This window comes from Narcine bancroftii, chromosome 4 (genome assembly GCF_036971445.1).
Source record: "Narcine bancroftii isolate sNarBan1 chromosome 4, sNarBan1.hap1, whole genome shotgun sequence".
Classification (NCBI taxonomy): Eukaryota; Metazoa; Chordata; class Chondrichthyes; order Torpediniformes; family Narcinidae; genus Narcine; species Narcine bancroftii.
This window is the reverse complement of record NC_091472.1, coordinates 228,785,167-228,809,632: the sequence shown is the minus strand read 5'-3', so window position 1 is coordinate 228,809,632 and position 24,466 is coordinate 228,785,167. Positions and strand designations below refer to the sequence as shown.

General features: G+C 47.0%; 1 protein-coding gene across 2 annotated transcripts in view; it reads right to left on the bottom strand.

Annotated features, from left to right (window-relative positions):
* Positions 1 to 3,586: 3,586 nt before the first annotated feature.
* Positions 3,587 to 24,466, bottom strand: part of LOC138761685 (bridging integrator 2-like) — a 47,027-nt gene continuing 26,147 nt past the window's right edge. The window contains exons 6-10 of one of the 2 annotated variants that reach the window (XM_069934256.1): positions 21,726 to 21,833; positions 19,476 to 19,561; positions 19,040 to 19,115; positions 13,291 to 13,373; positions 3,587 to 3,747 (exon numbers count right to left, since the gene is read on the bottom strand). In XM_069934256.1, coding sequence (XP_069790357.1) covers positions 3,675 to 3,747; positions 13,291 to 13,373; positions 19,040 to 19,115; positions 19,476 to 19,561; positions 21,726 to 21,833 — 426 coding nt within the window. In that variant the 3' untranslated portion in view covers positions 3,587 to 3,674. Of the gene's footprint in view, positions 3,748 to 5,062; positions 11,072 to 13,290; positions 13,374 to 19,039; positions 19,116 to 19,475; positions 19,562 to 21,725; positions 21,834 to 24,466 lie in introns of those variants that run through there. The other variant, XM_069934255.1, reaches the window with a different exon arrangement.

Sequence of the window (24,466 nt, the reverse complement as noted above, 5' to 3'; positions counted from 1 at the left end):
AAGGATTAGGTTGGTAAGCAGAGGGGTGGCGTGGCTCTAATGGTAAGGAATAATATTAAACCAATAGTAAGAGATGACAAAAGATTAGAAGACATTCACAAGTTAAAGGAACAGAAGCAGACCATTAGGCCCATCGAGTCTGTTCTGTGATTGTACACTAAGGTGAATTATGTTCACAACTAGTTCCAATTTCCAGCCTTTTCCCCACATCCCTTGATACCTTTACTAATGAGGTACTTATCCATTTCCTGTTTAAATACTCCCAGTGATCTCCCCTCCACTGCCTTGTGAGTTCCACAGATCCACCACCCTCTGATTAAAGGAGTTCTTCCTCCTTTCTGTTCTAATTGGATAACTTCTAATTTTAAGACTATGACCCCTTGTCCTCGATTCACCCATCAAGGGAAACATCTTATCCGCCTTCACTCTGTCAAAACCTTTCAATATTCGAAATGTCTCTATGAGATCCCCCTCACTCTCCTATACTCCAATGAATACAACCCAAGAGCTGTCAAACGCTTCTCATACGCTAGCCCTTGCATTCCAGGAATCATCCTAGTAAATCTACGCTGCACCTTCTCCAACAACATCACATCTTTTCTAAGATAGGGGGCCCAAAACTGCACACAATACTCCATATGGGGTCTCATCAGTGTCCCATAGAGTCTCATTAACACCTCTCTCCTCTTATATACTATATCTCTTGAAATGAATGCTAGGATAGCATTAGCCTTCTTCACTACCAATCCCACCTGGGCATTAACTTTTAGATGACTCTGCACGAGAATGCCCGGGTCGAATTTTCTCCCCATCCAAATAGTTCTCTGCCTGTTTATTTCCACTGCCAAAATGTAGAACCGAACACGTCTCAACATTGTACTTCACCTGTCATATTTTTGCCCAATCTCCCAATATGTCGATATCCCTCTCAAATTTTATGGTTTCTTCAACATTTCCTGCTCCGCCACCTATCTTAGTGTCATTCGCAAATTTGGCCACAAAACCATTCATTCCACAATCCAAATCATTAAAATAAATTGTAAACAACAGTGGCCCCAAGACGACCCCTGTGGAACAACTCTTGTTACAGGTAGCCAACCTGAATGGAATCCCTTAATTTCAAATCTTTGCTTTCTGCCTATCACCCAATTTTCTATCCATTCTAATAGCATCCCTGTAATTCCATTGTGGGTTGAGTTAAGAAATGGCAATTATATACAGTTATATACAGATCTCCAAACAGTAGCTGGGATGTGGACAACAAATTACAATAACAAATGCAATAAGTATGTCCGACGGGTGATGTTATGGTAGTCATGGGGTTTTGATTGGGAAAACCAGGTTGGCACTGGAAGGTGAATTTGTTGAATGCCTGCAAGATGGCCCATGAAGGGTTTGACTGTACTGGATTGGCAATTGTGTAATGCTCCAGAGGTGATTAGAGAGCTCAGAGTAAAGGAACCATTAGGGGGCAGTGATCACAACATAACTGAGTTCAATTTGAGATTTATCAAAAAGAAGCTAAAGTCAGAATTGTCAATATTTTAATGGAGTAAAGGGAATTACAGTGGCATGAGAGAGGAAATGGCCAAAATAGATTGGAAAGGGGCACGAGCAAAGGGGTTATCAATGGATGGAGTTTCTGTGAGAAATGAGGAAATACAGACCAAAACAGAGGAAATGTTGAAATGGAAAATGTTGCAACTGTGGTCAACGTAAAGCCAACGTAAAAGCAAAAGAGAGGGCATACAAGGAAGCAAAAAATGGTGGGAAAATAGAGGACTGGGAAGATTTTTTAAAACTTGCATAAGACAACTAAAAACTAATTATTGCTGTTTTTGGAATGTCTTCCAGCTCTACCTGTACTTGATGCTGGCCAGGCACCAAGTCTCTTTTGGAGAAGATCTTCCCTCCCTGCAAATTAGCTAAAGAATCCTGAATATGAGGTATCGGATAATGATCCGGAATGGTGGTGTTGTTAAGCCACCTGTAATCTCCAACTAGTCACCAGCCTCCATTGTGTAATGGAGATGCCCAGGGACTGTTGAACCTTTGAATTATGGCTAGTTCCTCCACCTTGGCAAACACTTCCTTAGCTAAGTGCAACTTCTCTGGAGGCAAGCGGTACACTTTAGCATGGAGAGGTGGGCCATTAATACAAATGCAGTGAATAACATCGAGCTTTGCAGTGAAGACAGAAAATTGTAGAGTAGTCATCTCAGAGGAATCTTTCAATAGCTTGGAGAATTCATCTACTGGTTTACTTAATGTTTGGAGGTGCAGAGCAGGGGTATAGGCGACTGCCAGAGGAATGGTCTGAAAAGTAGTTCCATCTATCAGCCAATGCCCTTTTAAGTCGACGGGGAATGAATGAGCCTGAAGAAATTCTGCACCACCCAGAGGTCAGGATACTGCTGCTCTAATGAATGGCCAAGTGTAAAGATGATTCTCAAACTTGACATTCATCTTCCTGGTGCTGAAGGTTGGAATGTTGGGACTGTTAACTACTCATAGTTTCAGGTCCGGGGTAAGATGGAGTGTGTCAAAACTGCTGGGTGGAAATGCACTAACTTCTGAACCCATGTCCAACAGAAACTTTCACTGGGACAATTGGTTCCATACATACAATAGGCTTGCAGGTTTTTCACCAACCGCCGCAGCTCTTACTGGCAATTGACCTGGGCGTTTCCCACAAATGAGCAGGGTTGAAGGCACTTATGGACATTTACTCAAGGAAATTGATGTATCTAATTAGTAAGGGTTTCAAGGGATATAGGGAAAAGGCTGGAAATTGGAACTAGGTGTGAATATAGTTTAGCTTAGGTTAGAATCACGGACAGACTCGATGGGCCTAGTGACTGCTTCTGTTTCTTTATCTTGTGATCTTGTAGTTATAACACCAAGACGAGGTGTCCACAAGGTCCTTTCCTGTTTTGGGACATTTTCTGTTTGTAAGGAGTGATGTGTTAAGAGCACTAGAGTGTGACACGGCGTCAAGAGTGGAGGGGTTGGTTGCACAGACTTGTCTTTCCTTGCTGTCCTTTCTACCCAGCCATAGAATATCTTCCTCCGCCGCTACAACACTTGGATCTTCGAAGTAACATTTGGATAACAAGAGCCTAATATCATCTGGCATTCGCTCTAAGAAGAGCTGCTCAAATAGCAGATTGGAACTTTCACCAGCTGCCAGGACCAGCATTTCATCCATTAGTTCTGAAGGGACGCAGTCTCCTAACCCATTGACATGTAGTAGTTTGGCTGCCCTTTCCCTACAGGACATAACATATACATGTAAAAAAAGTGCTTTTAATACATCATACTTGCTGGTATGTGGTGGATCCCGTAGGAAGTCGGCGACCCTCTTGGTCCAGGGCACTGATGAGACGGTAATGACGAATGGTGTCCAACTCGACTTTGCGAAGGTGAAATTGTGCTTCAGCCTGTTGGAACCATAGTTCAGGCTCAGCCATCCTGAAAGGTGGCAGCCTCACAGCAACAGCTACAGAGTCCATACTTGTCTAGAAGTATGGTTTTGGACTCGTTGGAGTCACCAATTGTGGCCACAATGAAATAACCACACAAGGCATTTTTAGAATGAATCAAACAGATTTACTCTTCAAAACCCGCGCAGCCTTTCAAAGCCTGAATCACCCGCTCAACATGCACTGACGTCATCATGCTCTGACATCACCTAGCCGGTTCGATGCCTCCTGGGAGATGTAGGCCGCCATAACGCCGCTACAAACACTTAAGGAAAGAAAAGATGAAGATTGAAAGTAGGCTACCAAATAATGTCAAAGAGGATACGGAAAGCTTCTTCACATATACAACGAATAAAAGAGAGGTGAAGGTAGATATAGAATCACTTGAAAAGGATTCTGGAGAAATAATAATGAGACAAGGAGAGGGGAGAAAAGCTAAATAGGTATTTTACATCAGCCTTCACTGTGGAAGACACTAGGGGTGTGCCAGTGTGCCAGATGTCCAAGGCACTTCAAGGGAGAAGATGCTCAGAAAAATGAACGGTCTAAGGCTGGATAAGTCTCCCGGACCAGATGGATTGCACCCTTGGGCTCTGAAGGAAGTAGCTCTAGAAATTGTGGAGGCCCTGGTAATGACCTTTCAGGAATCAATAGATTCTGGCATGGTCCCAGAGAACTGGAAAATTGGAAATGTCACCCCACAATTCAAGAAGGGAGGGAGGCAGCAGAAGGGAAACTATTGACCAGTCAGTGGTTAGGGAAATGTTTGAGTCGATTGTCAAGGACGAGGTTATGGAGTACTTGGAGGCACGTGATAGGCCAAAGCCAGCATGGTTTCCTTCAGGGAAAATTTTGTTTGACAAACTTATTGGAATCCTTGAAGAAGAGACAAGCAGACTGGGTAAGGGAGATGCAGAGGATGTATGTATTTGGATTTTCAGATGGCCTGTGACAAGGTGCCCACATGAGACTATTTAACAAGTTCCCACGATATAACAGGAAATATACCAGCATGGATAGAGCAACAGTTGATTGGCAAGAAGCAGAGTCGGAATACAGGGATTGTGTTCTGGTTGGCTGTTAGTTGCGGGTGGTGTTCCACAAGGGTCAGTGTTAAGGCCACTTCTCTGAATGTTGTTTATCAATGATTTAGATTATGGAATGAACAGAATTAACCAGCCACCATTCTGTCAACTTTCTACAGAAGCTCTATCGTGAAAGTCCTGGCCAGCTACATCACAGTGTGTTACAGTTGCTGTAGAGCATTGGATTAGAGATCAATCCACAGGAGCATAAGAAGGGCAGGGAGGATCACTGGGGTCTTCCTAACCCCCCCACCCCCCACCCCCCCCCCACCTACTGACATGATCTACCCGGATCATAGTTTGAAGAGGGCTCGCCAAATCATTGAGGGGCCCCTACTACCCCGCAGTCAGCATCCCTTAGCTGCTCCTGTCGGAAAAGAGATACCGGAGCATCAGAGCTAGCGCCACCAGGCTGAGGAACAGAATTTTCCCATGGGCAGTGAGAACGCTGAACGACTGATTAACCACTCATACAAACACTCCATAACTCAGCTATTTATTGAACAATAATATTTATTCATTTCTCTATTTGTACATACATACTGTCTATGTGTATCGTTTGTCTGGACGTGTATGATGTCTGTATGTGTGCTTGCAGGGGGTTGCACCAAGGACTGGACAATGCTGTTTTGTGAGGTTGTACTTGCACAATCAGATGATAAATGAACTTGAACTTGAGATGTGCAGTGTAATTATGTCACACAGAGAGTACCACCCTGCAGATAGTATCTTTCAGCTAACCCCATCAGGAAGTATCAGAATCAAAGAGTCAAAACCACCAGGCTGAAAACATATATATATGTATATAAAAATAAATTTAAAAAAAAATATATGTGTGTGTAAATATATATATATATATGTGTGTGTGTATATAGATATATATATATATATATATATATATATATATATGTACTGCATATGTATTGTTTGTTGGATGTGTGCTTGCCAGTTTTTTGCACCAGGGACCGGAGAATGCTATTTTGTCGGCTTGTACTTGTAGAATCGAATGATAATAAACTTGATAATAAACTTTGTGGCCAAGTTTGCAGGTGACACAAAGGCCAGTGAAGGAGCAGCTAGTGTTGAGGAAACAGGGGGGCTGCAGAAGGCCTTAGACAGAGATGTGGCAAATTAAATGCAATGTCGGGAAGTGTACAGTCATGAATTTTGGTCGAAGAAATAAGCGGGCAGACTATTTCCTAAATGGGGGGGTAAAAAAGTGAACATTCCCAGATGCAAAGGGACCTGGGAGTCCTCGTGCAAGATAGCCTGAAGGTAAACTTGCATGTAGAGTTTGCGGTGAAGAAGGCAAATACAACGCTGGTATTCATTTCAACAGTAATAGCATATAAGAGCAGGGATATGATGTTGAGTCTTGAGAAGGCACAAGTGAGACCTCACCTGGAGTATTGTGAGCAGTTTTGGGCTTAAGAAAGGGTGTGCTCCACCAAAATATGGCAACCTTATCTAGAGCACTTTGGTGTGCAGTGTGGCAGCTGCCCACAGTTTGCAAAAACTAACAAAATACATAAAGACAACAGCAGCGAAGCCCCTCAAGGAGTGGACGTAGATTAGAGAAACTGGGGGTTCGCTGAAGTTCTCCTTTTCTTCTTACCATTTATCTGTTTGTTACTTTATTGTTTAATTTTCAAAGTTCTGGGGGAGGGAAGGAAATTGTAAGTAAGCTGACATAGTGTTTGCATCGGAGAACTGTATCATACTAAAAGAAAGTATAAATATGCTAAAAAGAATGACTTTTTTCAGATGTGATTCTATGTTTGTTTTGGAAAATTAAAAAAAAAATGTTCAAAATAAAAAGAAAGGACGTGCTGTCATTAGAGAAGGCTCTGTTTCACAAAGATGATTCCAGGAATGAGATGTGTTTGATGGCTCTTTAAGGCCATAAGACATAGGAGCAGAAATAGGCTATTCAGCCCATTGAGTCTGCCCCACCATTCAATAATGAGCTGTTCCATTTTATCACTCAGCCCTCCTGCCCAGCCTTCTCCCCAAAATCAGCTCATGATTAAATGGCAGGGTAGACTCAATTAGCTGAATGGCCTGTGTCTGCTCTTGTGCCTTGTGGTGTTATGGTCTTAATCTTGTGTTAGTGGTGGGCAAACTATTGGAGAGGATTCACAAGCATCTGGAGAATGCTTATTAGGAATAATCAGCTTAGCTTTGTGAGGGGAAGGTCATGCTTCACAAACTGTTTTTGAGGAGGTGGCAAAATAAATGATGAAGGTAGGGTGGTGGTTATGGTTAATATGGATTTTAGTCAAGTGTTTAACAAGGTAGGCTCAACCAGAAAATCATAATCTTTGCTATATTGGCTGCTTGGATGAAATGGAGGTCAATGACTAGTAGAGTTCTGCAGGGATCTGTCCTGAGGCCCTTGCTCTTTGCGAGTTTGTAAGAAGAAGTAATGGAAAAGTTTGCAAATGATACAAAGGCTAGAGGTGTATTGGACAGTGTCGAAGGTTGTCTTAGGTTACAGCAGGATATGGACAGGGTCCAGAGTTGGATGGAGGGAGTTCAACCAGGATCATAGCACATGTCTAATGAGGTGAGTTTAAAAGAGTTTGGGATCTTTGGAGCGAAGAAGGGCGAGAGGTGACTTAACGGAGGTCTTGAGGCAAAGATAGGGTGACGAGTTGGCAACTTTTTCCTGGGGTGACAGTTGCAAATGTAAGAGGACATCTTTACAATGTGAGAGGAGATAAGTTTAGGGGAGTCGTCAGGCTTATGTTTTTCTTTACACAAAGAGCAGTGGATGCATTGCCGAGGTGGTGGTGGAGGCTGGGGATATTTAACAGGTACATGGATGCCAAAAATAATAGAGGGTATCAGTGTGAGGTAGGGAAGGTTTAGATTTCTGAGTAGGTTTATATTGGTCATCACAATATCGAGGACTGAAGGGCCTGTACTGTGCTGTAATGTTCCAGATGTCCTTTGATATTTGCTATTGTCACCCTATCAAAGCCCCTCACCATCTTAAATCCCTCTGTTAAATCACCTCTCATCTGGTTTCTATGCCAATTATAGACATGCTCACCTTCCTTTTCCAGTATGTCAACAGAAAAGGGACCTGAGTGGACGTCAAAGACATGTTTGGAACCTGGACCAGCAAGAGGTGAATGAAGCTGAGAGTGGACAGCAGAGGGGTCATTAAACATGAAAGTCTTCAGCTGGTGTGAGTGTAGTGAAAACACAGAAATGCTGGATGAAATCAGCAGGTCATGCGGTGTCCTTACCTTGAGGAAGGGCTCAGGTTGGTTATATATATTTTTGACTCCTATGGACTCTGCAAGAGCTGCCAAGTTCCTCCAGTATTTCTGTGTTTTCAAACCAAAAGAGCCCATCATCCACCTCCCTCTCCCCCTCGATGTTTGTCATAGGAGGGAACTGTGGGTACTTGGTCTATGCTGGACAGTCAAGGGAGTGCAGGAACTGCAAGAAACCTGGGCATGTGGCGGTCCATTGTAAGAACTGCAAGCAGGAAGGCCACCAGATCAAGGACTGTACAGAGAGCAAGTGCTGCAACTCGTATGGGGAAGCAGGTCCCCTCCATGGAGCCTCCCCAAAACAGATGGCCACCTACGCATGGGCAATAAGAGGGCAAAAGGCCAACGTCACCATCCCCAATGAGGTCAACTGCGACAAAGACTAGGAGCGAGGAGATCCCAATCCTCAAATCCCAGCCACGAGGCCAAAGGCACCATCTAAGGAGGCAGAGTCAATGAAGGGAAAGTGGCAGACGATCAAGAAATGAAAGGAATTCCAAAATGGCATCATCTGAGGATGAAGGCAGCACAAGCATTCCACGAAGGCAGAGGAAGCGCCAAGATGGAGGGGAATGAAGCCACTTGAAGAATTAAGATCACTGGGTCTCCCCACTGGTGTCACTAGGGGGGGGGGGTGTAGACCACACTGGGTGACACCATCGGGGGAGGGGGGGTGGGAAACACCAAAATGACTGTCTATAAAATGTTGGGGCAGTGTTTCAGGAGAAATTTATTATGTTTTATAAAAATATCCCTGTAGTTAGTTATAACAACAAAAACATTTTTTGTAAGTCCAGCTGACATGTATCAATATACCTACAAGGCTAAAACTCTGGGCTAATTTACTTTGTGAACCTTCTAATGTGCTCCAGTCAGAGCTGTCATTATTCCCCAATTAAAGCAACACTTCAAATCACGTGGTTTCGTCTGCACCCGCTACAACCACACGCTGTTGTTTTCGTGGCTGCTGGTTTTTATATAGTTACTGTTTTTGTCAAATTTTCTGGTGTTTTAGCTACAATATTGTGGTCATTAGTATTTGTTTTCTTACTGAATTTTCACTTTAACCACATGAAACTATGTAAATGTAAATACATTTAGGCTGTACATATGATATAGTAATTTAAAGGTGTAATTTTAATTTTTCTAGTTTATCTCACTACTATTGCCATTATATTCAGTGATATACAAGAATTACGATTTACAAGTAACATTTGTACAAAAAAAATTACTAAGGATTCTGGTATGGGAGGAGATCCATGGGGTTGAGGGAGGTTGAGGAGTTTGACATCATGAGTTACCACACGGGGTGACACCAACCCTAGTTATGCCACTGGGCCTCCCTTCACTTTATCGACAATATCTGCAGGCGCGGTCCTTAAAGACGGCTCAGAGAATCATTGAGGACCCTTGCCATCCAGTCCACAATATCTTTGAGCCACAACTTTCAAGAAACAGGTTCAGGAGCATAAAAGCTAGAACAGCCAGGCTGGGAAACAGCTTTTTCCCATGGGTGGTGAGATTGTTGAACAATCTGAGAAACCCAAATATTAATTTTTATATATATTTATTTTGGATCACTCTGTACATACAGTATGTCGTTTGTGTGTAGGGTGTATGCCTGTCTGTTTTGTTGGGTGAATAAACTTGGACAATGGATTATGGTGATCCTGAATGAGTGATGGAAAGTACCCAGTGTGCCACAAATTGAGACCCGGAGCAATGCAGAGACCATCATCATCGTCTCCAGGAGACCAGGTGCAGTGCAGGGACTATCACTGCCAGATCCAGAGACTGAGAGCAGTGCAGAAACCATTATCCCCACACCCCTACCCCAGCTTCAGGAGACTGAGAGCAGTGTAGAAACTCAGCATCTCATACAGTATTTGTAGGAAGTAAAAGTTAATCAATGTTTCAGGCCTGAGATGTAGGGATAAAACAATGGCTGGGAGGGGGAAAAAGGAGGAGAGGAGAGGAGAGGAGAGAGGAAGAGGAAGGGAAGGAGCCCAGGTTAACAGGTGAGAGGTCATATAAGTTGTAGCTTGGAAGAGAAAGAAGCTGAGAAGTGATAGAGCAGAAGGTCAAGGGTCAAGTAGGAGAAAGAAGAGAATGGGGTATTATCTAGAGGAAAGGAGACAGAAAGATGGGAAAAGAGGATCAGGGGAAGGATTTAATGGAAATTGGAGAACTCTATATTGATGTCCTTTGGTTGGAGTCAGCTGAGACAAAATATTAGGTATTGTTCCTCCACTTTGGGTGTGGCCTCTATTTGGCAGTACATGGACAGATATGTCAGTGTGATAGTTTGTGTGGAATTAAAATTGTTGGCCACTGGGAGGTCTCTTTGCAGACAATTCAATGGCAATCATTTTAATTTCAACCCTCAGGGGAAAGTGAGGCTTCAGAAGAGCCAGGGACAAGATCCTCAGGTGGTAAAGCTCCAACAGATGAAAGAGCGACCTGAGGAACTGCCTCATCAGATGCTTGGTCTTCTGTAGAAGAATCATGGCCTTTGACCTCGGGTTGCGAGGCTTCATGCCAAGTTGGGCAAGTTTCCATGGTGACCTCCCTGCTTTGCTGGCTTTCGGATGGCGCAGAAGCGTCAGCCGCCATCAAAATGGGAAGCTCGTCATGAGAAGCCTTGGTTTCTGCTGAGTTCCACACTTCACCAGCAAATGGCATTGGAGCAGAATTTACATCCTGAGCTGTGGAAGGTGAAGGAGATGGAGCTGTGTCTTGGAAAGATGAAGTGACTTCCTCATCATCAACTACAGGAGTGGTGGATGGGGCTTGGACAGAAGGAGAGAGGTTAGAATCATGATCGGTGCATGGCCCTGTGGAGTCATCCCCGGACAATTCGGGTTGAGCGGATCCTTCAGGCCAGAGTCCACCTCCTTGTATTTCGGGTACGCAATCACCCATTGACCCAGCAGGAGAATCCAGCTTTGAATTTTCTGAAGCGTCTGACTTCCCGACCTGCAGGAGGCTTTCTGAGGATGAAGTGTCTTGGGATGGAGCAGTCGGACTGTCATTCACTGACCCCTCTGGGCTGGGAGATGGGTTTGGAGTTCCGCCCTGCGATGGAGTGTCTTCCTCTTTCCTGGACTCTTCAGCAGCAGTTACAGGGGAAGGGGAATCTTCAATGAAGTGGGGACGGGACTCATCCTTTGACCCAGTGGCTTCTGAAAGTCCAGTCTCAGGAACGAGCGAACGACAGTCGCTACAACAAAATACAAGGATATCACAGAGTTTCCCACACCAGTGCATCAGGAAAACAGACAAGGGAATTAACAATGCGCCACAGTTAAATGGTTACTCAGTTATGTGGCAAAGCAGTTTGCACCACACTATCACGTCGCCAGCCACTCAGGTTCAAATCCTCTGCTTTACAAAATCCCTTGCCATCCAGAGTTCCGGGTTCCCCTGTCACCCTTACCCTTCACCCTAATAACAACACACTGTCAATGAGCGCTCCGCGTCACTTTTAAAAGCTGGAACTCTCTTTCATGGAACATGGTTAGTGCAGTGATTATCTCAACAGTATCTTAGCTCCAGCAACCCTGGTTCAAATCCAACGCTATCTGTAAGGAGTTTATATGCTCATTCTGTGGGCTGCATGGGTTTTCCCTCTGATCCTCCAAAGATGTATGGGGTCACGAGGGTAATTAGTCATTTGAGTGAATTTGAGCAAATTGAGGAAGCATGGAGTCTGCAGGAGGATTGAGACAGGTCAGCAGATTGGTCAATGAAATGATCCATGTACTGCAGTGGAGAGAAGTTTCCGATCATGCAGTTTGATAGAAGGAATAAAGGGGTTAAACTATTTTCTAAACATGCAATGAGTTCAGAAATCAGAGGTGCAGAGGGGCAGAGAAATTTGGGGAGTGAATTTGCAGGCAGTTAAGGAGGCCCAAATGCAATGCTAGCGTTCATTCTGAGGGTTAGAATATAAAAGCAGAGATGTAATGTTGAGGTTTTCTCAGACATTGGTCAGATTGCACTTGGAGAATTGTGAACAGTTTTGGGCTCCTTATCTAAGGATGTGTTGACATGAGAGAGTCCAGAGGTGGTTCAGAAGAATAATCCCAGGAATCATATGAGGAGTGTTTGAAGGTTTTCTGGAGTTCAGTAGAATGAGAGGGGGATTCTCAATGAAACCCATCGAATACAGAAAGGACTGGATAGAGTCATCAGGAAGAGGTTGCTTTCTTTGGAGGGTGAGGCTGGGACCAGAGGGCACAGCTTCAGATTTTAAAATGTTCCTTTGGAACCAAAATGGGGAAGAATTTCTTTACCCAGAGAATGGTGAATCTGTGGAATTTATTGCCATGGACAGCTGTGGAGGTGGAATGGTACTTGAGTGGGAAAGAAATCAAGAGTTTCAGGGAGAAGGGAGGAAATGGAGGTTGAAATGGAATGGCGGGGCAGTCTCGGTGGGCTGAATCACCGAATTCTGCTCCTCTGCCTTGTCTTGTGGTCTTATGGCTCAGAGGTCAGGCAGCATCAGTGCCAAGAGAAACAATAACTGTGACTGGCTCCAGGCTTGTGTCTGATCTGCTGAGTGCTCCCAGAGAACTTCACTCCTCGGCAGGTTGAATCTCCCTTCCTCAGAAGACCAAGCTTCTGGTCAGGTGGTTTGTCAGACCAGCCATGCCTCTCCTGTATCCTCAGTGCCCAAGTGAGGTCTAACGTGGGTGGAACCTACATAGTGAAATAGGAATCCAGGGAGTATTGTAGAGCAGCAGGATCTAGGAGTACAGGTACATAGGACTTTGAAAGTAGCACCACAGGTAGATCAGGTGGAAAAAAAAGGTGTTCAACACAGCGGCATTCATCAGTCAGCATATTGAGAATAGAAGTTGGGAGGTCATGTTGCAGTTGTACAAGATGTTGGTGAGGCCCCATTTGGAGCATTGTGTTCAGTTAGGGACACAGGGATGCAGGAACATTTTGTCAAGCTGGAGAGGGTGCAGAGGAGATTGTTGAGAATGTTGCCAGGACTCGGGGAGGGGGAAGGGGGCCTAAGCTATTGGGGGAAGTTAAGCAGGCTACAATAGATTGAGTGAATGCAGAGAGGATTTTGCCCAGAGAAGGGGATTCGGTAGCCAGAGGGCAGGGTTCTAAGTTGGGCGGGAGAGATTGAGGGGGAGCATGAAGGGTCCAGGTTTTTACTCAGAGGGTGGTAGGTGCATGGAATAGGCTTCTGGAGGAGATGGTTGAGGCAGATGTTTGGACAGATACATGGGTTTTGAGGGTTATGGGCCAAACACAGGCATGGGCCGAAGGGCCTGTGGCCACACTATGTGACTTTATGACTTCTGCCACCTGTTTTGTCCCCCCAATGGCAGCCTCTGCTGTGTAGGTCACATCATCCAAAGGAGGGTTGTGGGCTCATCCTTAACAATGACAGTGCTTGAGGCTCTGAGAGTGACCACGTACCTGGCGACACCCTTGACGATGAACACTTTGGTACTATGTTGCTTCTCCAGCTTTGTCATCACTGAGTACAGGGCTTGGTTCAGCTGCAAACCATAGATGCAGAAAGGTTTCACACCACCCCACTTGATGCAGTCCCATTCACATGGATACATTGAAGGGAGCTTTTCAAGGCTCAGAGAGAGAGATTCCCTGCCCTCCCATCACACGCTCCCAGGGTCAGACACAAAGTGAAGCGACATCTGCACTGACCAATCATATAGGCCCAGGGTCAGACACAAAGTGAAGCGACATCTGCACTGACCAATCACATACATCCGGGGTCAGATGCAAAGTGAAGCTCCCTCCCCACCAATCCATCACACACTCCCGGGAACAGATACAGTGTGCACCACATCCTGTCACACCCTCCCAGAGTCAGACGCAGAGGGGAGAAGCTGGGAGTTTAAGAGAAAATTTACAATAAAAAAGCAGTTAAAGGGAATGCTGGAAGGTTGGGGAGAGGTGGACTACCCCATCCCCAGTGGAGTGAAGTTTACGTGAAGGAATTCCAACTTGCAAGATTTGTGCCTCTCTGTGTTCGAGTGCTGCGGGGGCAGCTCTGGGTCGCAGATTGCCAAGGACAGTCTTAGTGCTTTAGTGGGAGCTGCAGCTGAATTCACATCCAATTCTTACAACTATCAACTCTACTCATCTCGATTGCTTAGTCCAGGCCAACTGGAGTGAAGATTTGTCAGAGACACGTCAAACTTTTGTGCGGCCTGGAGACCACCGGACTGGGTGGAAGGAGATGCCTGACTGCAAGGCAGGAGGGACAGTGAAGAACATCAGTAAACAGGAGGACAGTCTTACACTTCTGGAGAACACTCCTACCTTCTCCCTTCTCTCCACTGTTTTTTTTCATGGACTAATCCCTGGGGCTTGTTACCACGTAGGTCGTGGTGACTGATGAAAGCAGCTGAGCTTTATTTGTTTATGAACTGCATAGTTATCATTTCAGCCTGCACCTCTAAGATGGCAGGACCTCATTCCCAGGCAGATATCGCAGGCACTGCAGAAGGGTCTCCTTTTGGCTTCTTAACTCACAGGAGTGCAGTGAAATGTTGGCTGCACCCGTGAGTTGGCGTGAAGGGCTGTTTAGAAGCAAAATGTCTGAGATTGTGTGATCTGGATCAGGCACTGTTGCCATGGATAAGTGCAATGGGAAGTAAATTGTTTTCACTGGTAGGTGAGACCAGAACTAGGGGACACAGCCTCAAGGTTCAGTGGAGTAGATTTAAGATGGAGATGAGGAAAAACTGTTTTTCCCAGGGAGTAGTGAATCTGTGGAATTCTCTGCCCAGGCTGAGGCTACTTGATTAAACATATTTAAAGTTCAGTTAGATAGAGTTTTACATAAAAAAGGAATTAAGGGATATGGGGAAAAGGAAGGTCGGTGGAGTTGCGCCAGTGATCAGATCAGCCATGATCTTATTGAATGGTGGAGTAGGCTTGACGGGCCGGATGGCCGACTCCTGCTCCTATTTCTTATGTTCCCAAAGTCAGAGCGGGGACGTGGGGGGGGGGTGGGTTTAACGTCGAAGGGGATCTTTATGCCGGTGGACCCATTGGAGGCCACTATACATAGAGTGTTCTTTCGAATGTTCTTCCATTCATACCCAGTGAGACTTTGCTCCCCCACCTGCGATCCCTGGGGGAGATACAGTCAATGATCACTCCTGTGACACTCAGTCCTCTGATGCCCGGCTTTGAGCATATATACTCCTACAGGCGTCAACTGTTTATGCAGCTGTTGCGAGAGGGAGTTGCCGAAGGCCAGTTTAATGTTGAGCATGAAGGCCACACCTTAATTTGAATGTTCTGGACTATAGGGCCATGGTGCCATGTCTGTAGGGAATTGGGGCATATTCATAAACATTGCCTCAAACATCCAGTCGCCAATGCCACCACAGTGGCCCAGGAGGGCAACACCACCCCATTCTCCTGACAGCCCTTCCCCACTCTCCCTCCCTCCTCTGTCCCATGCCCTGACATTTTACCTGAAGAGGTGGGTTTTGAATAGGACCTGTTGAGGAGGGGTGGGAGAAAGGGAGGGGCGGACTCACATGCAGGGGAGGAAGGTGAAAGGAAAGACAAAGCATCTCCAGGACACTCCTCTGAAGGAGAAAGAGTCAACAGTTCCCTTTGAGTGTGACCCTGGGGAGCTGAGAGATCCTGGGGCTCAATACAGACCTGAGGTCGATGAGACTGGGAAGGAGGTGTTGGAGGTTGAGGGGTGCTCTGAAATGGAGGTCATCGTGTCTCCACACATCATTGGGACCAAACGCAGGAGGGATGTACCTTCTGAGTTGGTAGGGAACTATGCAGAGGGGGGAGCCATCCAAGGGAGAAGATCTACACCCAGTCAAGGCCATATACCCTAGGTCTGCATGCCCTGAGGATCAGGATGGCCCTGGGGAACTGGGGCCACCCAAGGAGGGTGCTTCTCGGGACCCTGCGCATGCTCATACTGAGTCATACTTCACGGCCCACATCTGTCTGATGTACACCGCGGCAGAATGTTTCATGAAGGTCAGAGTCCTTAACGGCGCCTTTTTGCTTTAGCGGGTGGTACGTCAGTGTGCTCATGTCAGGGCAACTGTACTCCATCTGCATAGAGCTGTTCCTGTGCCTTCTCCAATAGAGGCTGACAGATCTGGTGCTGCGTGAGCTGGTGATGGAGGTAATGCCGATTATGTCAATGACCTGCGGAGGATGCATGGGTGCCTGGAGGTCTTCTCGGCCGCATCCTCTGCCAGGGTCAACTGGGCAAAATGCTCTGGGGTTCTGGTGGGGCAGTGACAGGTGGACTCCCTGAGGAGATGCATCCCTTTGAGTGGAGTGCTACACATCTCCTCTACCTGGGGGTCTACCTGAGTGCAACTCGGGTGTCCTGGCTGGCCAACTGTCGGTTTCTGGAGGCAAAGGCCTCTGAGTGTTTGGGGCATTGGTTGGGCCTCCTCTGAATAATTCTGTACTGGGGCTGAGTGCTGGTGATCAACCAGCAGGTGCCTTGATGCTGTGGTTCCAGCTGGTCACCTGGTGCCACACACGGCTTTTGTTGCTGCGACCCAGAAGAAGTTGGTGGACTTCTTCTAGGGAAATAGGAGACACTGGATTTCTGCTGCAGTCCTGAGCCTGTCCATGACAGAGAGAGGTCGGGCACTGGTGTGCGTCCAGCCCCAGCTGGCACCCCCATATCTCAGGGCCCTGCAGAGATACATGTTTGCTGAGTACCCTCTGTGTTGGCACGTGCTGGCCACCTTCTTCCTTTGCCAGAGACGCTGCCTATAGGAGGGCATGCAGCTCCCAATGGCAAAAATCAGTCATGTCACTATGGCACGTGTCTTACTGGGAGTTCATACAAGACCGGGGTGTGGTCCCCTTTCCACAGCAATGGGTGTCGGGGTGGGAGTTCCAGGGGAGTGGAGTGGTCCCAGGTGTGCTGAACCCCGATCGGCTGGAGGTGCTCATCGGGCCAAAAGCCCAACAGGTTTTGCAGGAGCTCGCCCGGCACAATGTGAGCTGTCTCACAGTGATTCACGCAGTGCCGTTCCCGAAAGCACTGAAGCAGTTCCTGTACAGGCTGCTCCTGCACACTTTCCACTTCCCCCCTCCTTCAGTCATCTGGACACACTGTGGAGGTCCTTTATACCATCTGGCGGTAGAGGGGTCCATAGTGGAGGTCTCTGTATGCAGGAGTCCTCCCCCCTTTATGTTGAGGACCAGGGTGGAGAGTGTTGCACCAAGCAGTGCCGTGCAACCACTTCCTGAGTTAGTTCACCGACACCCTGACCATCTATGGCCAGGTGTACCTCATCATTGTGCAGCGTGTGAGGTTGCACCCCCTCTTTACCTACCTGAAGGGGTTGCTTCTCAAATTCTGGTTGCCTTCAGCCCCACGCCTCTGGTCCAGTGTGGGGGTGTGGTGGCGGGGGGGGAGGGGCGGGCGGAGAACCAGGCATTTGGAAGATCTCCTTGTTGGATTGCTATTGGAGTTGCAAAACTGGCTATTCACAGGTCGAGGTAGTGGACAGTTGAGGGGTTAGGGTGAGCTGACTGCCTGCCCCTCTTTTGGAGTTAGGTTTGGGCCCATGCAGTGTTGGAGCTAGAACATGCAGTGTCCGAGGGGACGGAGACCAAGTTTCGGGAACGTGGGTGTCCCCCAGGGGATTGTGTGCGAGGTTGATGATGTAAATTATGTTTTAATTTGATGAGTAGTACGGTAATAGAGAGGCGGTTGTGATTACTGCTTCTCGCGGATTTTTGCTATGTTAATTGTAGCTTTGTGTGTGTTTTGTGTCTTGTAATGTTGTAGTTTTAAATAAAGTTTGTAAGTTAAAAAGTAAGTGCCAGGTGAATGCCCTGCTGGAGGCGATGAGACCTTTTATGTGGAGCACCATGATTTTCCTCTTCCTGGGTGTCCACCTGAACTCCACTGAGGAGACCTGGCCAGAGAACTGACAGGAACTGGAGACAAAAGTTGTTGCCCGTCGAGGTTGCTAGTCAGGGCTACTCCAGCAATTTCTTACCGAGGCAGAGTGCTGGTCATCAACCAGCTGCTGGACTCTGCTGTGGTACCAGTTGGTCACTTTGGTCCTGCCCGCTCTCCTTGACCCAGAGGACATTGGTGGACTTCTTGTGGGACAACAGGAGACACTGGGTCCCTGCTACAGTTCTGAGTCTTCTGATTGAGGAGGGTGGTCAGTCACTGGCAGGAGTGCGTGCTCAGGTGGTGGCCATTTCGTGAAGGGCCGAGGCGATTATTGTATAGACTGTTCTTGCACACTGTTCACTTCCTCATCCTCATCTTCCGTCCGGACATGGCCTGGTGGTACATTCTGCCACCCGGAGCTGAGAGCGGTCCCTAGTGGGGGTCTCGTTATGAACGAGTCCTCCTCTGTTCCATTGGAGACCAGAGGTGGAAGGTATTACACTGTGTTGCGCTTGTAACAAATTTTTAAGTTAGCTTACTAACACCTGCAGTTTCTGCAGCCAGGAGAAGATGGCATACCATGTACATACAGAGTGTGAGAGGTTGCATAAGAGAGATTATCCATAAGGGCTGCTCCTCAACTTCTGGCTGCATTTTAGTCCCACTCACCTGATCTTCAGTCACCTTGTGAGGAGGGGTGTGGGTCACTCGGGGGATCTCCTGGTCGGTTTGCTCCTGGGATTGGCCAAGTTGGCCATCCATGGGTCCAGGCAGAGGGTTCAGCCTGACTGACTGCCTGTCCATCTTTTGTCCTTGGAGAAGGAGCACATGCTGTCCACGGGTAGGATGGGGGATTTCCAGGACTGGTGGGTGTGTTCTGGATGGTGATGATCATATAATAACTCAAGTATTGTACTGATGTGCAACTGAAATGCAGTAATATTGTATTAATGTGATTTCTTATAATCACTGAATAAACCACCTTAGTAAAAGGATTAAAGAAAGGGGTCAGACACAGAGGGAAGCTCCCACTGCACTGTTCCATCACACACTCCAAGGGTCAGACACAGAGGGAAGCATCTTCTCCATCCCGTCTCCAACTCGACATCTTCCCTGCAGCATGGTGACCCAAACTGAATGCTATCCTCCAAATGGGGCCTCACCAACCTACTTCAGTGCAGCACACCAGGCAGAGAGTGGAGAGAGGTCCGGTGCAATGGAACAAGGGTGCCGCTGTGCATTGTAAGCACAATGCAGCAAACTCCTAGCCAGCCTTACCTTGCTCATCTCCTCGTAGAAAATATCCCGCAGGTTGGACATGTTCTGAAAGATGGTCACGTAGCATCCAATGCGGCTGTAAAGGAAGAAAATCACCTTCAACTGACTGGGAATTAGACTTGAGTTGGAACTGAAAACAACTCGAACTTTCAGCTCAGACACCTGTTCTGAAAGACTCTCCTTACTCTGAGCGACAAGGACCACCTGGAACTCATGCCCTTTTACTGCGCTGGTGCTTGGATGACTCGTGCTTTACTGGCATTTTCTCGAGATTCCCCCAGGACATAGAAGTAAGAAAAATCGAGGGTTATGGGTGAGAGGGAGAGAAGAGTGAGATTATTGTGGGCTGAAGGGCCTGTTCTGTGCTGCAATTTTTGGATTCTCTGCAGTAATTCTGCGTGCTAAAGGACACTCAGATTCAAGAAGCAGACTTTACCTGTTCCACAGTTCAGGCAGTTCTTCACGGAGCTGAGCATTTAATTCTTCAAACTCTTTTTGGGCATTAATAAACTCCTCTTCAGCCTGAATCACAAGAAGACAAGAAAGTCACACCCAGCCATTCTCTCAGCCATCAAGCATCAGAGCAGAATTAGGCCATTTATCCTGCAAGTCCTGCCGCCCTTCATATTATGGCTGATATGTTTCCCTCTCATCCCTGTTCTCCTGCCTTCTCCCCATGACCTTTGATAAGGATGAAACCAGGCTACTTTTGAGGTACAAATTAGGAAGAAGGTTTCCTCAAAGGGGAATCTGGCTCAACAAACCTGTTGGAATTCTTTGAGGAGACAAAGGATTTACTTGGATTTTCAGGCCTTTGACAAGGTGCCACATATGAGCCTGTTAAGCAAGATAAATGAATTGATGATATTGGGGGAAGATATTTGCATGGATGAAGATTGGTTAACTAGCAGGAGGCAGAGAATGGAGATAAAAGGGGCCTTTTCTAATTAGCTGCCGGTGACCAGTGGTGTTCTATGGGGCTCTACGCTGGGACCGCTGGTTTTCACACTACCAATGATTTTTGTTGATGAAATTGATAGCTTTGTGGCCAAGTTTACAGACAATGCCAAGGTAAGAGGAGGGACAGGTAGTGTTGAGGAAGTGTCGAGTCTGCAGAAGGACTTCAACAGGGGATTGGGCAAGGAAATGGGCTTCTTATCTGAGGAAAGATGTGCTGGCATTAGAGAGAGAGAGAGTCCAGAGGTGGTTCATTAGAATGATCCCTGGAATGAAATAGTTATCCGATGAGAAGTGTCTGAGGGTTCTCAGACTGTACTCACAGCAGTTTAGAATACGAGGGGGGGGGGGGGGAGGGGATCTCATGGAAACTTACTGAAAGGACTGAGTACAGTGGACAAGGAGAGGATGTTTCCTGTAGTGAGTGAGTTTGGAAACAGACAAAAATGTATGTTTAGAATGAAAATGATGAGGAATTTCTTCACCCAGAGGGTGGTAAATCTGTGAAATTTATTGCCGTGGACAGCTGCGGAGCCAAAATTCAAGATAGAGTTAGAATGGTTCTTGATTAGGAAGGGAATTAACGGTTATGAGAAGGCAGGAGAATGGGATTAGAAAGAAGAATAAATCAGCCATGGTGGAACGGTGGGGCAGATTTGATAGGCCAAGTGGCCTAATTTCGCTCCTATGTCTTGTGGTTTAAAGAAGCCCTTTCTAATCAAGAAACTTCTGCGTTAATCACAGCCAGCGTCGCCTATCCCTGAGCCCACGTTCAGTCCTAGCTCCGTCACATTGTCACTGGGCCACAAGGCATCCGCCCTGGGAATGGGAGATGGACCAGGCCAGTCCTCGCTCATGGAGATCATGACAGCTTCACATTCCCACAATTAAACCTCTTCACGGGGATGCTGCCAGGACTCGGGAGGGCCTGAGTTGTAGGGAGAGGTTGAGCAGGCTGGAGGTGTCCAAAGTCATGGGACGAATAGATTGGTGAATATAGAGAATATTTTGCCCAGAGTTGGGGAATCAAGAACCAGAGGATATGGGTTTGTAAGGGGGAAGGAATTTAACAGGGACGTGAGGGGTAGGTAACATACGAGGCCTCCTGGAAGAGCTGGCTGATGCAGGTACTATTTCATATAAATGGATTCAAAGGGGTATAGGCCAAATGCAGGCCTCGATTTGGCAGTGCCTGAGGCCATGGACAGACATGTTGGTTTGGTGTTAAAATTGTCAGCCATTGCGAGATCCTTGCGGAAAATGTGTCCAACCTTTTTATTGTCACATCCCACTGCCACGCCGATGTGTGTGTCTGTGGCCTCACCTGTTAAGAGGACAGGCTCAGAACACTAGTGACTTTGAACTTACATTGAAGTCTCCACTAATGTCAATCCTACTCCCTCACACTGTCCCTCAGTGACCTCTCTTCCCCAGCACTCTGTGTTACTGACTCTATCCCCATTGATGTTAATTCCCCCTCTTCCATCGTGCCTCACTAATCCCTCTCCCCCAGCTACCAGTATCGGTGACTCTTTCCCCATTGCCAGTCTCCTTCCTCAGTGACCACTATCCTTCAGCACCTGGTGTCACTGAGGGACAGTGACCTCACAGATAGGAAAACTGGAGTCAGTGGTCTTGTGGACCCCAACCCACCTGCAGTGACCCCAGTGAAGTACCACAACTCCTCAGGGTTCAGGCCAGTGAAGGAGCTCTCTAAGCTGCACATTACCTTCCCAATCTTTGTTTCATCTCTTTTCTTGGCGCTCTGCAACGATTCCAGGTGTTGGCGGCAGACATTGTAGTGGACCAGCCTGCGGCCGCGTTTAGCAATGCGCTTCTAGTGGGGAGAGGAACAGTTTTATGTCAGTGCCATCATTTCAGTGACCACGCTGGGACAAGTGTCCTGTGTCATCTTTACTGAGGAGTTTGTTCTTCAGCAAGTCACCAACCAGATCAAACAAGACAGGAAGGTATCATGGAGTCCATGGGGCTTGAGGAGAATCTTAACAGAGGGGAGAAAGGGTGGGGGAGGGAGGGAGGGGGAGAGAAGAGAGAGAGAGAGAGAGAGAGAGAGAGAGAGATATCAAAACTAGGGTTATTTTGAAATCAGGTTATTCCCAGAACAGGACTCAATGTCGGGAAGGGCTATGAGGTTGGGGGGGGGGGTTGGGTGGGGTATTGGGATGTGACCCTGCCTCCTCTCATTAATGAAGAATAGCACTGAGTGACAAGCCAGTAATTGTTAATTCCAGTGGCAACAGAGGCAGGGGGCAAGGGTCTCAGCAGCTGAAAGGCTGAGGTAGGGCTGGGGTCCAGTGATGGTATGGGGAGGGGCACTAAGTGTATGGACTTGGAAGGTTACCTCAGGGTTGAAGCTGACATGATCATTCTCACCACGAAAATCGGCCACCTGCAGGTACTGGGTCTGAAATAGTAAGGGAAAATGCTGGAAACACTCAGCAGGTCAGGCAGTGCTTGTGGAGAGACGAAGGGTTGACGCTTCACCTGCAGGACCCTGCAGCAGGTCTAAAACATTCACTCTGTTTCTCTGCACGCAGAGGCTGAGTGCTGCCAGCATTTCCTCATCTTGATCCAGATCGGACGAGAAGTCCGCTCGAGTTCCCTCAGAAGCCAGGAGAGGGAGAGAGGACGTGGCTGGAAATCAAAGTTTGTGATGATGACTCATGGTTTCACTCAGTTATAGCTCATCCACCACTGGATTTCAGATGAGCTGGTGGCGTGGTCAGGGAAGACAGTTGCCAGAGATTGCAACAGGATCCTATTTAGTTGGGCAGGTGGGAAGCGGAATTGTTGATGGAATTTAATGCAGAGAATTGTGAGGTGTTGCATTTTGTGAAGACCGACATGAGTTGGACCCACAATTTGAACGGTAGGGATCTGGGACGTGTTGTAGAGCAGAGTACAGCCGCATAGTAGCTTGAACATGCCGTCCAAAGAAAGAGTGTGGTCAAAGAGCCCTTTACCAGACAGAGTATTAAGGACTGAAGTTGGGAGGTCACGTTGCAGTTCTACGAGACCCCTTTTGGAGTATTGTGATCACCGTGCTGTAGGTAAGATCTTGTCGAGTTGGAGAGGGTGCAGTGATTGATGAGGGTAATGCCAGGACCCGGGGAGTCCTGAGCTGCTGGGAGAGGTTGAGCAGGGCTGAGGCATATTCCTTTAAGTGCTGGAGGACGAAGGGTGATCTCATCGAACTGTACAATGTCATGAGCTGAATAGATCTGATGAATGCAGAGAGTCTTATGCCCAGAGCAAGGGAATCGGTAACCAGAGGGCAGAAGCTTAAGGTGAGGGGGGAGAGAATCATGAGTCACCTGAGGGTTTTTATGCAGAGGATGGCGAGAGTATAGAACAAGGTGCTGGAGGAAGTGATTGAGGCAGGTACTATTGCAAGGTTTGGCAAGATACATGGATAGGATGGGTTCAGGGGGATACGGGTCAAAGACAAGCAGGTGGGCCATTTTGATCGATCAAAGCTCCTGTTTCCAGGCTCTCTGACTTAAGGTAAGCTGAAAGCTATCAAACCCCATCATCATGTTTCAATAAAGCTGACGAATCTGCTCGCAAATGAGAAGGAACCCGTAGATGGAGCGTATTTAGATCTCTCGCAAGGCAGTTGAGTTGGTGAAATAAACCCTCATGCCGAGGGTGGTGAAGGAAGTTGGCGAGGATAGATTGAACACTGTCCATCTCAGAGTAAACGAAGAGCTGGAATAAACAGCCGTCATCACCCAGTGAAATACAATGGGCATCAGTTCTTGGCTGGTGATTGTTTGCTTGGTGGGCTGCAGGTCCTGACTCTGTCCCTGGATGTAAAGTTAGAACATTGAACACAGAATATCACAGCACACTGGCAGGTCCTTCAGCCTGCGGTGCTGTGCCACCCTATGCAAACCTACTCCACAACAATCTTATCCTTTCACACCCATAACTCTCTTTCCCAAACATCCATGTGCCTATCTAAGAGCCTTTTGTATTTTACCAGCTTTCACAATGTATTCCAGGCACTAACTACTCACTGTGTCAAAACACTGATAGACATCTTCCCTAAACGTTCCACCACTCATCTTGAGCAGATGTCCTCTGGTATTTTATATTGTCGCCTCAGGAAAAATGTGCTGGCTGTCCACCCCATCTAAACCCCTCATAATTTTACATACCCCCTCTCATCCTTGGTATTCCAAAGAGAAAAACCCCAGCTCTGTCAACCTTGCTTACAAGTTATGTTCTCCAATCCAGGCAACATCCTGGTAAATCTCCTCTGCACCCTCTCCAAAGGTTCCTCATTCTTTCCTCTAATGAGGTGAGCAGAACTGAACGCAATGTGATGTAACCAGAGTTTCATGGAGCTGCAACGTTACCTCACGGCTCTTGAGCACATACTCCCAACTAGTGAGACCATAAGGTATAGGAGCAGTGTAACGAACCATGTGTAACAAGCAGCAATAA